Genomic DNA, 14,256 nt, shown 5'->3' on the forward strand with positions numbered 1-14,256 from the left:
TGCAAAAAAATTGGGATTGGAAAAATTGTGTTATAATCTATGTTTTCTCATTCTCTTCAAACAATTCTGATATGAATGACAGTGATGATCAGACCTGCTCATTATAATAAGTAGCCCTAGCTGAACATTTACTACCTACCAGGCATGTGCTAAGAATGTTTTCAGCATTTATTTAATCCTATAACCATGTTGGCTGCACAGAATAGTTTTTTATTAATAAATTTTATATTTAGGGCATTTACCCCATCCCCCCAAACTCACCCCCATTATTAATGAGTGCCAGGTGTGATGCACAGGCCTTTAATCCCAGCACTCAGGAGGCAGAGGCAGGTAGATCTCTGTGAGTTCAAAGCCAGCCTTGTCTGAGTTCCAAGTCAGCTGGGGCTACAGGAGGTGACAAGACCAAAGTCACATGGAGAATAAGCAACAGAGAGAGCTGGGGACGCGGGCTCTTTCCAGTCTCAAGTTCCTTCTTGCAGAAAGATATCCTGTTTCCTTCCATCCCGTTAAGTGCACCCACATTCACTGATTACATTGATAGGTTTTCCTGAGACGCAAAAATGGACGTGAGGACTTCTACCGAAACTGGAAGGCTTATGCTGCTGGATTTGGGGACCGCAGAGAAGAATTCTGGCTCGGTAATGCAGCCCTGGAAGTCTGTGTTTGACTTCCCTGTTTCTGCCCTTGTGGTCATTTATCCTCATTCAGTGATCTATGGGGAGAGGAACAGATTAGAAAGGAAGGAGGTCTTCAGGAGACACAGAATGTCAAAATAATGAAGTGATCCAGGCCACCAAAAATAAAAGTATGATCAAGCCAGGCCTTATGAATGAACCTGGCATTAAGTCAGTCACTGGACTAGTCACAGAACTGATCTCACTGGTATTGTAGACTGCTTCCCTCTTGATGCATTGAGATGCATCTCATGGCAATAACTTTTCACCAGAACAGAGCAGAATTCGCATTTTACACCCGAGGAAACAGATCCTCAAGAAGATTTTGTGGTTTATCTATGGATCTCTAGACAATGACCAATTAAGCTATAATTTGAAATTTTCCAAGTAGACACTACATGCATATTTACAGCTACTTGCCCATGGCATGGACACTTCTGGCAATGTACCCACTGAGCATCACTGTATGCACCACTGCCTGAGCCTGGGACTCCTCGTCCCAATGTGATTCATTGCCTTAATATTGGTTAGGGACTTTAGAACATAAAGAGCATGTTCATGGTCTTATCACCTTTACTCTACAAAAGGAAGTTGATGATCAAAGGTGTCTAACTATTCTCCCCTGAGACTCAGGAACATCAGATTTGTTTTGCCTGGCGTTGTGCCAGCAAGGTTCCAAGCCCAAGTCTGTGTGACATGCCCTACTTTTGAGCATTCCCCTGATGCTTCAGTCACCTGTGCTTCCTTACCAGCCCTTGCCTGTCATCCACAGGACTGGATAACCTGAGCAAAATCACAGCCCAAGGGCAGTACGAGCTCCGGGTGGACCTGCAGGACCATGGGGAGTCAGCGTTCGCGGTCTATGACAAGTTCAGCGTGGGAGACGCCAAGAGTCGCTACAAGCTGAACGTGGAAGGGTACAGTGGGACAGCAGGTATGGGGTAGATGCATTGCAGGCTCGAAATCACAGGAGACTGCTTGTGGACTCCTCAATTCACCATTCCTTCACTCCTTCCTTCCCTGACCCAGCCACTTACGGAATCAACTAATATCCATATGCCTCCTTGGTGGTAATCCAAAATAACTGTTATTGAAAGGGGTGAGGCAAGGATTTTGGTCAATGAAATGTAGAGCAGGTTGGGAATCAAGGCAACTAGGGATGAGGTACAATCACGTATCCACACACAATGTGTTTCTTCTTCCTTTGTAGTTAGCAGCTGTAGAGTGATAGGAAAAAAATGGACTTTCAAAGCCTCCAACTCTATCTGAGTATCTTTAGTACTTTCCTATGACAGGAATAAGATACCCTGGGGATCTGCTAATATGCAAATTCTGACACAGGATGTCAGGGGGCAGCACTGAGATGTTGTATTTCTTACATAGTCCCTGGTGCTGCCCATATTCCTGGCCTGGCTGGTCTCCTGACTATCTAGTGACCCTTTCTCTCTTTTTTTTTAATATTTTACTTATTTTTAATTTTATGTGTATGTAGGTATTGACTGCATGTATATAAGTGCACCTGTGTTGTGCAATGCCAGTGAAGACCAGAAGAGGATGTTGAATTCCCCTGGAACTGGAGTTGCCAACAGTTGTTAGTCACCATGTGGGTGCTGGGAATTGAACCCTGGGTTCTCTGCAAGAACAGCCAGTGCTTTAACTGCCAAGTCCTCCCTCCAGCCCCATCTTTTTAAATATTTTATTTTTATTTTATGTGTATGAGTGTATTACCTGCATATGTGTAAGTGCATCCATGTTGCACAATGCCCACAAAGATCAGAAGAGGGCCTAGGATCCCCTGGTAGTGGAGTTCAGACAGTTGTTAGTCACCATGTGGATGCATTGAACCCAGGTCCTCTGCAAGTTCTGAGCCATCGCTCCTGCCCCCAGCCTTTCATTCTTTACCTAGATCCTAGTTCTGGTTTTGAGGATGTCTTTGACTTGTGCAGCTTTGCGACTCTACCTTAGAGAAAAAATAAATAAGGAAACAATTCATATATTCATATCAAGGTCTATCAAGTAGCATCCTGTTTGGTAGACATTTCACCTGGATCACCCCCATTGAATCCTCACAAACACCTTTTGGAAGGTGTTGTAAAGATTCTAAACCTGGTTCAGAGACACTGAAGTTATTTGCCAGGGTGAAACAGCTCACAGAAGGCACTTGGAATGCCTGCAGAGAGTTGTGGTGACAAAGAGGGACCAGGGGTGGGGACCACCTCATAGAAGCCAGGCCCTCTTTGGGTGGCCTTCTTTTATGCCTATGAAAACAGAAAAGAAGGATCTAAGAGCAAATTTGCAACCCCTCTGAGTCCTGAAAGAAAACTTGCAGAAAGAAAAGCCTCAACCTTTCCAAAGCCAAGTTTCAGTAGAAGGAGGCACAAAGCTCCTTTGAGATGTAAATTGGATGGGAAAGAAGAGATAGCCAGGGGTGGAAATTATTTTAGCGCTTGCATGCATCAAGGAATTCTGACATTTTATTAGCTGATGATAAATACCTCTTTAGTTGAGATGGCTTCAGACAGGGTTTGTTAAATAGCAAGAAAACCAACCAAGGACCAAGAATATGGCTTGTGTTCACGCTCTGTTCACTTCTGCTCTTTCCCTTCCCTGGAAGCATCCTTTTCAGGTCTAGTATTGGTGGATCCAGGTTCCCACAGGAGAGCATGCTACTTCTCCAATATCTACCTGCAGTCTCTATGCTGTGGGGAACATCATCAGTTAAAAAGACATCTGAGGGAGCTAGAGAGATGCTCAGCAGTTAAGAGCACTGGTTGCTCTTACAGAGGACCTGGGTTCAGTTCTTGGTACCCACATGGCATCTAACAACCATTTGAAACTCTAATACCAGGGGATCTGATGCTCTCTTCTGACCTCTGTGGGCATTGCACACAAGGTACACTTATGTACATGCAGACATAACACTCATACACATAAAATAATTTTCAAAAATTTTAAAGACACTTGAGGGGCTGGAGAGATGACTCAGGGGGTTAGAAAAACGTGTTTCTCTTACAGAGTACCCAGGACCACATGGTTACTCAAAATCATCTGTAACTCCAGATCTAGAGATTTAGACACCCTCTCTGGCCTCTGTGGGCACCAAGCACATACATGGCGTACACACATACATGGAGGCAAAACACTCATACACACAAATAAAAATAAATAAATAAATCTTTTTTTGAAAAAGACACCAGAGTCCTTTTGACCACTTTCTCCCAAAAATCTCAGCAAGAATGTCTTGAAAAGCTTACAACACTTAGCCAGGGTTTGGGATAAAGAGGACCCATATAGAAATGCACTGAAACGCTTCCAAAACTCAGTACCTTAAATTACAAACTACATTCCCAAGTAGCACTACAAGAAAATGAGATGCTTGTCTAAGAATCAGAGAACACTAGATTGGTAAATTTTTTTAAAGATAACTATATGATACCCAGGCTATCTGACAATATTTACTAACTGAAAGTCTTAATTATAAGTATAGTCTTAATGTCCTTATATATGAGGGAAATGCATGTCACTGTTATTTTTGTTTGGTTTTGTTTCAGGGTTTTTCTTGTCACAGGGCTCACTATGTAGCACAGGCTGGTCTTGAACTTGTGATCTTCCTGCTTCAGCCTCCCCAGTGCTGGGATGGATTACAGATATGTACCACCATGTCTGACTCACAGATCATTATTAAGTGCAAATTTCTCAGTTTACTAGAGAGTAAACTCAAAGAAGTTCTTTTATAATAAAGGAGATGCAGAAAAAGTACAACTGCAACAATCATGACTGTATGCATGCCAACCTCCCTGTCTAGAGTGAACCTTTATGTCTACTGTCACCACAGTGCTGGGGTAGATAGAATCCATGTGCTGGCTCCATTTTATAGATGAGAAAACTGAGGGTCTGCGGGAGGCTTGATTTGTGCAAGTTTATAGCTGGAAAGTAAGAGATAGGAGTTGAAGCTGGACTTTCCAGAGCCACCTGCAACCTTTTTTTTTTTTTTAATCACATAAAGGTGTTTCTGTCAGAGATGAGTCTTTGGGGGTGGCACTCATGTACCATGCAGTCCCTGGGGCTCCAGCTCTGACTCTGGGTCTGAGGCTCAATGCGAGCATACCCCAGGATCTTTCAGTTGTCATCTCTGGTTCTGTTCTTCACACCCATGAAGGACTGCATCCGCTGTGATTCCAGTTCTTAATTCTCTCTTTTCTCTCTCTCTTACTCTCACTCAGGTGACTCCATGAACTACCACAATGGCAGATCCTTCTCCACCTATGACAAGGACACAGACTCAGCCATCACCAACTGTGCTTTGTCCTATAAAGGAGCGTTCTGGTATAAGAACTGTCACCGTGTCAACCTGATGGGGAGATATGGGGACAATAACCACAGTCAGGTGAGTGGACTGTTAACGGCCCACAGCACACAGGGCTGGGGAAGTGGGTTGTGAGAGAGGGAAGCACACTTTAAACAGAAACTGTGTTACCTTCCTAACACATTGCAAAATCTCAAAGATGCTGCAGATCAGCTAGAAACAGCACATGCTAACCCTTGAAGAGCCCAGGAGGAACTACTGGACACATAGGTCCTGAGCTTAGAATTCTTTCCTCAGATACAATTTCTGTCTGAACCCAGAATAATCCTTCTTGTTCTGAGCCCTGCCTACCCTACCGGTATCTGAAAAGTGAACAATGCCAAGTAGGGTGGGGTACTTAATCACACCCGGCTCCAGCCCCAGCTCCTTCTGATGAACTCATCTCCACTCAGGGAGGAAGGCTAGCTGTGCTCTCAAGGCTATACTATGCTGAGCCCTGGGCCAGGTTGGCTCCTGAGGGTCCCCACAGCTTTGTAAAACTACCATGGCTCAGGTTGTATGTTATAAGCCCTGGAATTTGGATTTAATGATCTCAGATGGGGTGTGGCCCCATCTGAGATCTCAACTGCCTAAGTATTTGTATATTTTTGCTGTTCTGGATTTGGGGGGCAGGGCATTTTGGTAGACTCCACAGGCGATTACTGGCAGACAACAGGTTTGGGAGCTACCATTCTCCATTAGGCTTGATATGTGTATTTATGACTTAGTTGGCTGCTAACAAATAATACCCATGAACTTCAGTGTAGACCTTACCTTCTTACCTTGACTAGTATCTGGCACTTTTCAGAGCTCTCTGACCTTCTGTATCTCCTGAACTTATCACCTTAGCCTGAGAGATGAGGGAGTGACTTTTCATGTCCGTGTTACAGAGGAGGCAAGGGTGGAAGGCCACCTCTTCACATCAGGCCTGGGCTCTTTCTAGCTCGTTACATTCCCTTTATAGCATCTCTACTCTGAACATTATTCTACCATCTTTAACTCCCAGTTCCCTAACTCCGGTGTGATATAGTGTTTCTGATAACACTACACATCAAAACAGACACCTCTTTTACTCTCTATCCATTCAATTTTCAAAAGAAAAAGATGGCATCATAGGCCACAGAGAGCTCACAAGAACTCAGACCCAGTTCTGGCTCTACTCAAATCACTGTGTGGCCTCTGTGGGTTCTCTTTCCCTCTCTGGCTTCAGTCTCTACCTTCCAGCCATCCTTGAACTTCTATAAAAGGAAAGAGTGAGGTCAGAGGATGTCAGCAGGCGAGACAAACTGTTGGTCGCAGGGCCTCCCTGTAACTGAGTGCTTACAAGTACATGTGTACATGAAATGAACCAGCAGTTCTTAAATCCCACCTCCCTTCAGGCTCAGAGATGGCCTCCTGTCTGTGAATGCAAAAAATGCTGGAAACAAATAAAATTCCTCGCAATTTCCCTCACCTCACTAGCCATTATTGTGTCCGTGATATGTTTCCTGTAGCCCTGTAGCTTGCAGTGTAGAGGGGTCAGTGGTCAGGGGTGGTGGCCTCCAGGAACAGCTGTGGTGAGCCAGCCCCAACCCTCTCACATGTTCTATATGTATCTATACACTCTGTGAAAGAGTTGTATGTGGAACCACAAAGCCCAGGCATAAATATTGTCTTATAGATAAATCTTTGACCCATATTTCAAGGATATGTGTCCTTCCTTGAGACTAAGGAAGTAAAACTTACCTTATAAAGTCCCCAGCACTGTGGTAGCACTTTCATAATCTCATTTTAACTTCATAGCATCTTTCAAGGTTTACAGTATCATTTCTTTTTAATTTTATTTATTATTTTTATTGTATGAGTGTATGGTCCACATGTGCACCCGTGTCGTGCAATGCATGCAAAGGTCAGAAGAGAATGTTGGAGCCCCTGAAACTGGAGTTATGGACAGTTGTTAGCCATGTGGGTGCTGGGATTCGAACCCAGGTCCTCTGCAAGAACAGTCAGTGCTCTTAAGCACCGAGTCATGTCTCCAGCCCCTACAGTATTGTTTCCTAATTTAAAAAAAAAAAAAAAAGTGTCTGTAGTAAAACAGGTCCACGGGTCTGATCACGTGCTCAAAACCATTTGTAACTCACATAAGAATACTTTTTATTGTGTGTATGCATGATGTATGTGTGGAGACATACACGTGAAGGCCAGAGCACAACTTTGTGGAGTCAGTTCTCACTTCCCACATTTATATTACACAAGTTTCTTGGATTGAATTCAGGTCCCCAGGCTTGACAGGCAAGCGTTTACTCATTGAACTATCTTGCCCACCCTCATATAAGACTTACAACCCTAACCCTGTAGATCAGGTTGCAAAGCTTGTATTCTACCTGTGTTCTTTCTCTGACAATGCCTTATTAAAATGCTCCATGGGAATCCTACAAATTACATACACACACACACACACACACACACACACACACACACACTGCATCTAGCTAACTTTATCCTATAGCCTGCAGTCATGATCTGTGTTCCTACACAGCCTTTTCTCAGAAACACAAGTGCCCACCCTCATATAAGACTTACAACCCTAACCCTGTAGATCAGGTTGCAAAGCTTGTATTCTACCTGTGTTCTTTCTCTGACAATGCCTTATTAAAATGCTCCATGGGAATCCTACAAATTACATACACACACACACACACACACACACACACACACTGCATCTAGCTAACTTTATCCTATAGCCTGCAGTCATGATCTGTGTTCCTACACAGCCTTTTCTCAGAAACACAAGTTTCATCAGCCACCATTTTATTTCAAGAGGGCCAGCCAAAGCTCGGCACAAACCCAGGTGATTTCTAACGATGGGTAAAAGGTTGGGTCAGATTCAACCAGACCTTTTGAAAGATTTCACAATATAGATCAACAAGAGGCATACCTATGAAATGCCAAGCGGTTACCTTGAAATAAAACCCTTTTTTGTTGGGTAACGAAATGGTGATAATCCACAAACAGGTTTTGTAATGGAAACTAACCCAGAGGTCCTCTCCTTGTTGCAGGGTGTTAACTGGTTCCACTGGAAGGGCCACGAATATTCAATCCAGTTTGCTGAGATGAAGCTGAGACCCAGCAACTTCAGAAATCTTGAAGGCAGGCGCAAACGAGCATAAATCCCAGGACACATGGGTGAGAGAGGAATGGGGCCCAGAGAAAGGAATGGATTTTTACCAAAGCATTGATACACCAGTCTAAACATCAAGCCATACCTGGGCATCTGGTGGGAGTCCAAGTTGACTACAAATCACGAGGCACTGGCATAGGGTCCTCTGCAGTTACTCCCTTTGCACCAAAGACAACAGTCTGCAACTGGTTCCTGCTTTGTTGTTTGATTCAACGAAAGTCTTCCAGTAACAACAACACAATGGTTTTTTAATTCTCTTGGGTGGCTCTGGGAATGGGAGAGGGGTAGGCTATACAGTGGGAGTAGTTTGTTTTAGAACCAGCCATATTTTACACAAAGCTGCATAATTAATTATTATTATTTTGGGTAGCAAAAAAACTGTGTGACATTGGATGTTGCCCCCCACCCCCCTTTTTTTCTACATACAACTGAATTCAGAAAAGCAACACTGTTTCCATTTCAAGAAGATTAATATTATTAATATAATAATGATGGTGGTGATAATGAAAACTAAGAATTTTTAAAGATGTTCCCTTCCCAAATGCATCTGGACAGAACCTGATTGTATTTTTTTTTAATAAAAGCACAAGTACTTTTGAATTTTGTTTGTTATTTTGCTTTTCATTGTTGAGTGTGGTTTTCACCAAAGCCAATGATCAGAGAAAGGGATGTTGGAAAAGGAAGGAAAACAGGGATTGTGCTCAGCAGGGAAGAGGAGAGGAGGCCAGGGTAGAGACAGAAGGAAACACTTTTCTGAACAAAGTTTAACAACATTGGAAAAATTCGTACCTTCAGATTCTGCTTCACACTTGGCATTGTAAGAGTAATGATTTGTGTTTTAAAGAGGTCCATTTTCTAGAGCAACCTAGAAATATTCTATGATGAGGAAAAGATTGTCATCACGGGCAGACTATCCAAGCTCGACCCATTCCCACGTTCCCTAACCTCTCTGTACCTGGTTTCCTTGTAAAGCCATGCCCACTCCTTATTTCATACCAGTTCCATGCAGAATAAATTACACATCCATGACAGCCCTTAAACATAGAGTTTGATCTGATTGTTAGCTGTCTCTACTGTCATTCTATATGGCATGGCCTGGGACTTATAGGCTTATCTGTGGCTACTTACCCAATTAATAATAGAACTTGGGTTTAAGCCCATGCCTTTTGACTCCAATATGTCTGTCCCCTTCCTGGCCCCTGATGAAAATTCCTTCTTCCCTGGTCCTTGCTATGCCAAGGGGATAGCGCTCCAGGCGCAAATTATTATTGAAGTAGTTCAAATGGATGTTGCACCTGGTACTCTTGAATTCTTAGATCTAGAAAGAATGCCTGAATTATCTCTTTATGCTTTACACGAAGGCCCTCTGAAAGGAAGAGAGCCCAGTGTCCCCAAACTCAGCTCAGGCACTGGTAGGGCTGGGTGCTCTCTGCCAAGCCAGCAGGTCTGTGCCTGCTCAGCAATGCAGTGAATCAGAATCATGGGGCATGTAGCATTTCCCTTAAAACTAGGGAAAGGGCAATTCCCAGCTCATTGTCTTGGAGATTCTCAGCAAATTGACTTATTTAATGAAAGTGTTTGGATCCTGGGCCTCATTCAAATGGAATGTGATGGTTCAGAAGCCAGGATCAGAGGAATTCCCAGCTCCAGCCAGATCCTTTGCCACTGAGTTTATCTTGCTTTAATAAATGCTGTCATGTTATATACACAATTTGCTGTTCCAGATCATAAGATCCATCGCCTGCGTCTCAACCATAGCAACGTTCTCCTGGCTGCACAAACCCAAACAAACAGGCTCCCTCTAAACAACCAGGCTTTAAGTGGGAGGCTTAACTCTCCACTGGACAGAGTTGGAAGTATCTAAACCCAAATCCCAGCCTTCTCCAGGACTGTGGATAGACCTGGTTGCTAAGATATTTAGCAGAATCCAACAAATTCTCTTGGTGAAGAAGCCACATCAAACAAGAATCCCTCCTCGTGAACTTGAGAATTTGGATGCCCCCAAAGGGGAACTGGGTAACAGAAGATTCTAAGACCACACTCAAAGTGCACCATTCTCAGCATGCCCTTCAGCCTCTGATCCTGTGGCATTTTTTAGACAACTGCTTTATCTGAAAAAGTCTCAAACTCTACTCCATACTCAAGGTCAAGTTTCCACCGTAGATATGCAGCAGACAATCTCCACTGTGGAGAGGGGTGGAGTGGGGTGTTCGGTTGGCCCTCAGATCCTCCCGTCATCTACTCTTCTTGCTTACTTTCCTTTCCCCGGTTCTGTGCCTCACTCCAAGGCCACCAATATGAGTTCTGCCAATGATCTCCAGCTTCCAGTGGGATATGAAAATGGGAGGCTCCAGAAGGATATTAAAGGATGGTGCTGAGTTGGGGGTGAGTCAGGGAACTGATCTTACATTTCTGTCTCTGTGCCATCACAGTGGGCTGACATCTCTCCCGAGTCTCAGCAATGATCAGTTGACTACCTTTACACAACTCTGCCTCTCTGGGTTTCAGATAACTGATCCCTCTTCATTTGCCCCTTCAGACCTAAGTAGCCACTACAGCCCAGCTGCTGTCGGACTTGGGAGCTGTGCTGGCTTGTGGTTCTGTGCCACTCTGCGCCACTCCTACCTTTGAAAACAGTTCCTCTGCTCAATTAAGATACCCACAGAGGGACTTTTAACCTTGACCAAGGAATATATTGATAAAACCAAAGGCCTCTGAGACTGCCTTCCCCACAGTGTCTATCAATAAGGCCACTTGCACAGTGTCTGTAACCACCATCATGGCAGGGTATTCTGCTGGAAGGATCACAAATGATCAGTCCAGTTTGCTGAGATGGAGCCGAGGTTCAGCAGCTTCCCACATCTAGACAGTAGTCACAAAGGGCTGAGTCTTCCTCCAGTGGTGATGGCCAGTCCCAGCAGGTACGAAAGTACCCTGGCTGGCAGTTCCTACCACCTGGCATTCTTTGGTTCCTGAGAGTTTTCTGAGCCTATTTCTCTAAATTTCCTGTCAATTGTATGAACTTCTGAGATCCTTCGAAAAAATTCTTTCTCAAAGTTGATGAGTCTGTGGTGCCCAATATTGATTTTTTTAAATTTTTTAAATTTATTTTTAGTTTATGTGTATGCATGTATTGCCTGCATGTAGGTAAGTGCATCCGTGTCATGCAATGCCCACAGAGTACAGAAGAGGCTGTTGGATCCCCTGGAATTGGAGTTACAGACAGTTGTTAGCTGTCATGTGGGTGCTGGGATTCAAACCCGGGTCTTCTGCAAGAGCAGTGTTCTTAACCACTGAGCCATCTCTCCAGCCTGTCCCAATATTGATTTTTAAATGATAAGAGAAATGATAATCTTGGAAGAAGAAGAAGCCCAATTAGTTCAATTCCCAAGAAGCCCATGAATTCTTTGTGGTTAGTACATTGGAAGAGAAATGTACTAACATTGGAGCCAGAAATGTACTGGCTCATGTGTCTGAACACTTATTCCCCAGCTAGTGGCTCTGTTCTGGGAGACTTAAAAACTTTGGGAGATGGGTCCTAGCTGAGGAAGTGGGTTGTTGGGACAGGAAGAGGGACATCTCATAGAGGTTATAACACACCTTATTTCTGGACCAAACTTTCTGATTCCCGACCTTGGAAGATATAACAAGCTATGCTATAAGCTCCTGCTTCCCCAGATGGACCTGCAGCAACCATGCCTTCCTACTGGGTTATGCTGCTCCCTCTGAACCATAAGACAAAATGAACCCATTCTCTCTTAAGAGGGTAAGAATATGGTCCCAAATGATTTGTAGCTAAATACTCCTGAATATATACTCCTGCCCCAGACCAAGCCCTTAGCTTTTATGATCCTCCTGTGGATCCAACACTGTGTTTTGCATGTTGAATACTGGAGGTCATCTGATCATCATAGGAACCTGTAAATAGATATGATTGTTCAATTTTCCATAGGACACAGGGTCACAAAGGGGTCAGGTGACAACATAGCTGGTATCAAACCAAGGTTTAAAGACAAGTATCCTAATTCAAAACCCAAGTTCCTTGCAACAAAACTGTCTCAGTCATATCAACAAACCACACTAAACTGAGAATAGTCCTTCATTCATTTCACGAGTGCTTTCTGAGCACCTTCCACATGGAAGGGATTCAACAGTTTCAAAAGAGAAAAAAGTTTCAGGCAGCACCATGGAATTGACATTCTAGCAAGAAACGAGGGACGTTAACACACAACCAAATTAAATGGTTTGTGAAAATATGACAAGTACCATGAGAAAAAGGCAGAGTGGAGTATCATAGGGGGCTGAAGGTGTCCAGGCAAGGCGCAAACTACACTGTCAATATGTGATGATCCAATGGTAAGCCTTGTGGGGAAAGACTGGAGGGAAGAACAGATGATGTATTTACTGAATCTGTATTGCCTTGAATTAGTGATCATCTCTTTCCTTTTAAAGATGTGGAAGCAATATCTTCAGAAGGCTAGGAATCTCCCAGGCACCCCAGCATGTTGGCAACCAATTCTGATACATACCCAAGTTGCCTTGTACCCCATCCAATGCTGCATGGCCACCTGAACAAGAACTGCAAAACTCTGGTGGCTCCTCTTCACCGAGCCTCCTGTGGTCTGAGTGCTATCAAACATAGTCTAGTCATTTGGAACTATGTTGCCACTATCCCTCCTCAGCTTCCCCCACTCAGGACAGTCCCTTTCCTGATACAATGATCCCTAAAGCACCCGGGGGTTCTAGGGAGCTGAGTGGATGAGTCTTCTCCCAAGATTCTTATTACTCTTTTAACTTAAAAGTTAATATTGGGCACCTCCTTTACAGTCCACCACTACATTAACAAAACAAAGTCCTAGCCTCTGTGCAGCCTCTAGGTGAGCAAAGGCTGACATCAGCCACAAGAAGAGACCAGCAAATATGTAAGTGCAGACCAAGAGCAGTGCTTTGGAAGACCTCATGGGGAAGGCTTCCCTGATGTTACGGTTAGCCTTGACCAATTTCATTGGACTGGAGAAGCTTAGGAGATTAGTAAAGCACACCTCTGAGTACATCTTTGAGGCCATTCATACAGATTAGATTATAAGAGATCTGAATAACTGGCATTTTAATCCATTGATTGATGGCTTTAAACTTTGACTAGACTATTAAGAGATGGTGTAACTGTGGAAGGCAGGCTGCTGGGGAATTTGGCCACTGTGACACACTTTTCATGGGTATGTCTTGGCTCTGGTCGCTCCCTATTTCACTTTGCTTCCCAACAGCCATGAGGTGAGCAGCTCCGTGCTACTCTACCCTTCCATCATGATGTTCTTCCTCACCACAGACATAGAAACAATGGAGCCAACAGACCATAGATGGTACTTGGTCCCCAGCTGGCAACATTGTTAGGGAAGGTTGTGGAAACTTTAGGAGGTAGAGTCTCCCGGGGGTAGGCCTTCTGGTTTCATAGTCCAGCCCCTTCCTGTCAGTTCTCTGATTCTTGACTACAAATACAGCGTGATCATCTTGCTTCCTGCTCCTGCCACCATGCCTTTCCTACCATGGTGGAATATATCACCTAGACCTGTAAGCCAGCATAAACTCTTCCTTCTTTAAACTGCTTCGTGTCAGGTATTTTGTTGCAGCAATGAAAAAAGTAACTATTCCAAATGGCAGCCTCTAAAACTCTGAGCCAAAATAAATCTTTCTAACTTTGAACTGTTTCATCCAGGTATTTGTTGCAGCTATGAAAAGGATACTTAAACAGCTAAGGAACAGAGCTCTAAGAAGTAGAAGTTAACCAGCTGAAGGAAGCCAGGGAAGAGGAAGGCAGAAAGTTGGCCTCTCTACAAGCCCAAGGCTACGGGGCTGCACAGAGAGTTAGCCCAGGGCACCCGGGCAAGGAAGAATACAATATTAGTTATTTTCTCATTGCTCTGATAAAAAATACCTGACAGTAGCATTGTTATTTTGGCTCACAGTTTAGTCCATCACAGTGGGGAAGGTGAGGGGCAAGAACAATGGTAGCTGTGGCAGTAACACCAGGAGGCAGCAGGTTGTACTGCAGCCACAAAAGGAAGCAAAGAGAGATGATA

The 14,256-nt window shown here is 43.9% G+C and overlaps 1 protein-coding gene across 1 annotated transcript in view; it reads left to right on the plus strand.

Annotated features, from left to right (window-relative positions):
- Tnc (tenascin C) overlaps nucleotides 1-8,779 on the plus strand; it is a 94,215-nt gene extending 85,436 nt beyond the window's left edge. Inside the window, exons 24-27 of the mRNA XM_029563684.1 lie at nucleotides 542-638; nucleotides 1,447-1,608; nucleotides 4,898-5,061; nucleotides 8,058-8,779. Of these exons, the coding sequence (XP_029419544.1) occupies nucleotides 542-638; nucleotides 1,447-1,608; nucleotides 4,898-5,061; nucleotides 8,058-8,168 (534 nt within the window). The 3' untranslated portion in view covers nucleotides 8,169-8,779. The remainder of the gene's footprint in view (nucleotides 1-541; nucleotides 639-1,446; nucleotides 1,609-4,897; nucleotides 5,062-8,057) is intronic.
- The last annotated feature ends 5,477 nt before the right edge of the window (nucleotides 8,780-14,256 follow it).

The sequence above is a fragment of the Nannospalax galili genome, unplaced genomic scaffold (assembly GCF_000622305.1).
Source record: "Nannospalax galili isolate Female #2095 unplaced genomic scaffold, S.galili_v1.0 scaffold34, whole genome shotgun sequence".
NCBI classification, from domain to species: domain Eukaryota; kingdom Metazoa; phylum Chordata; class Mammalia; order Rodentia; family Spalacidae; genus Nannospalax; species Nannospalax galili.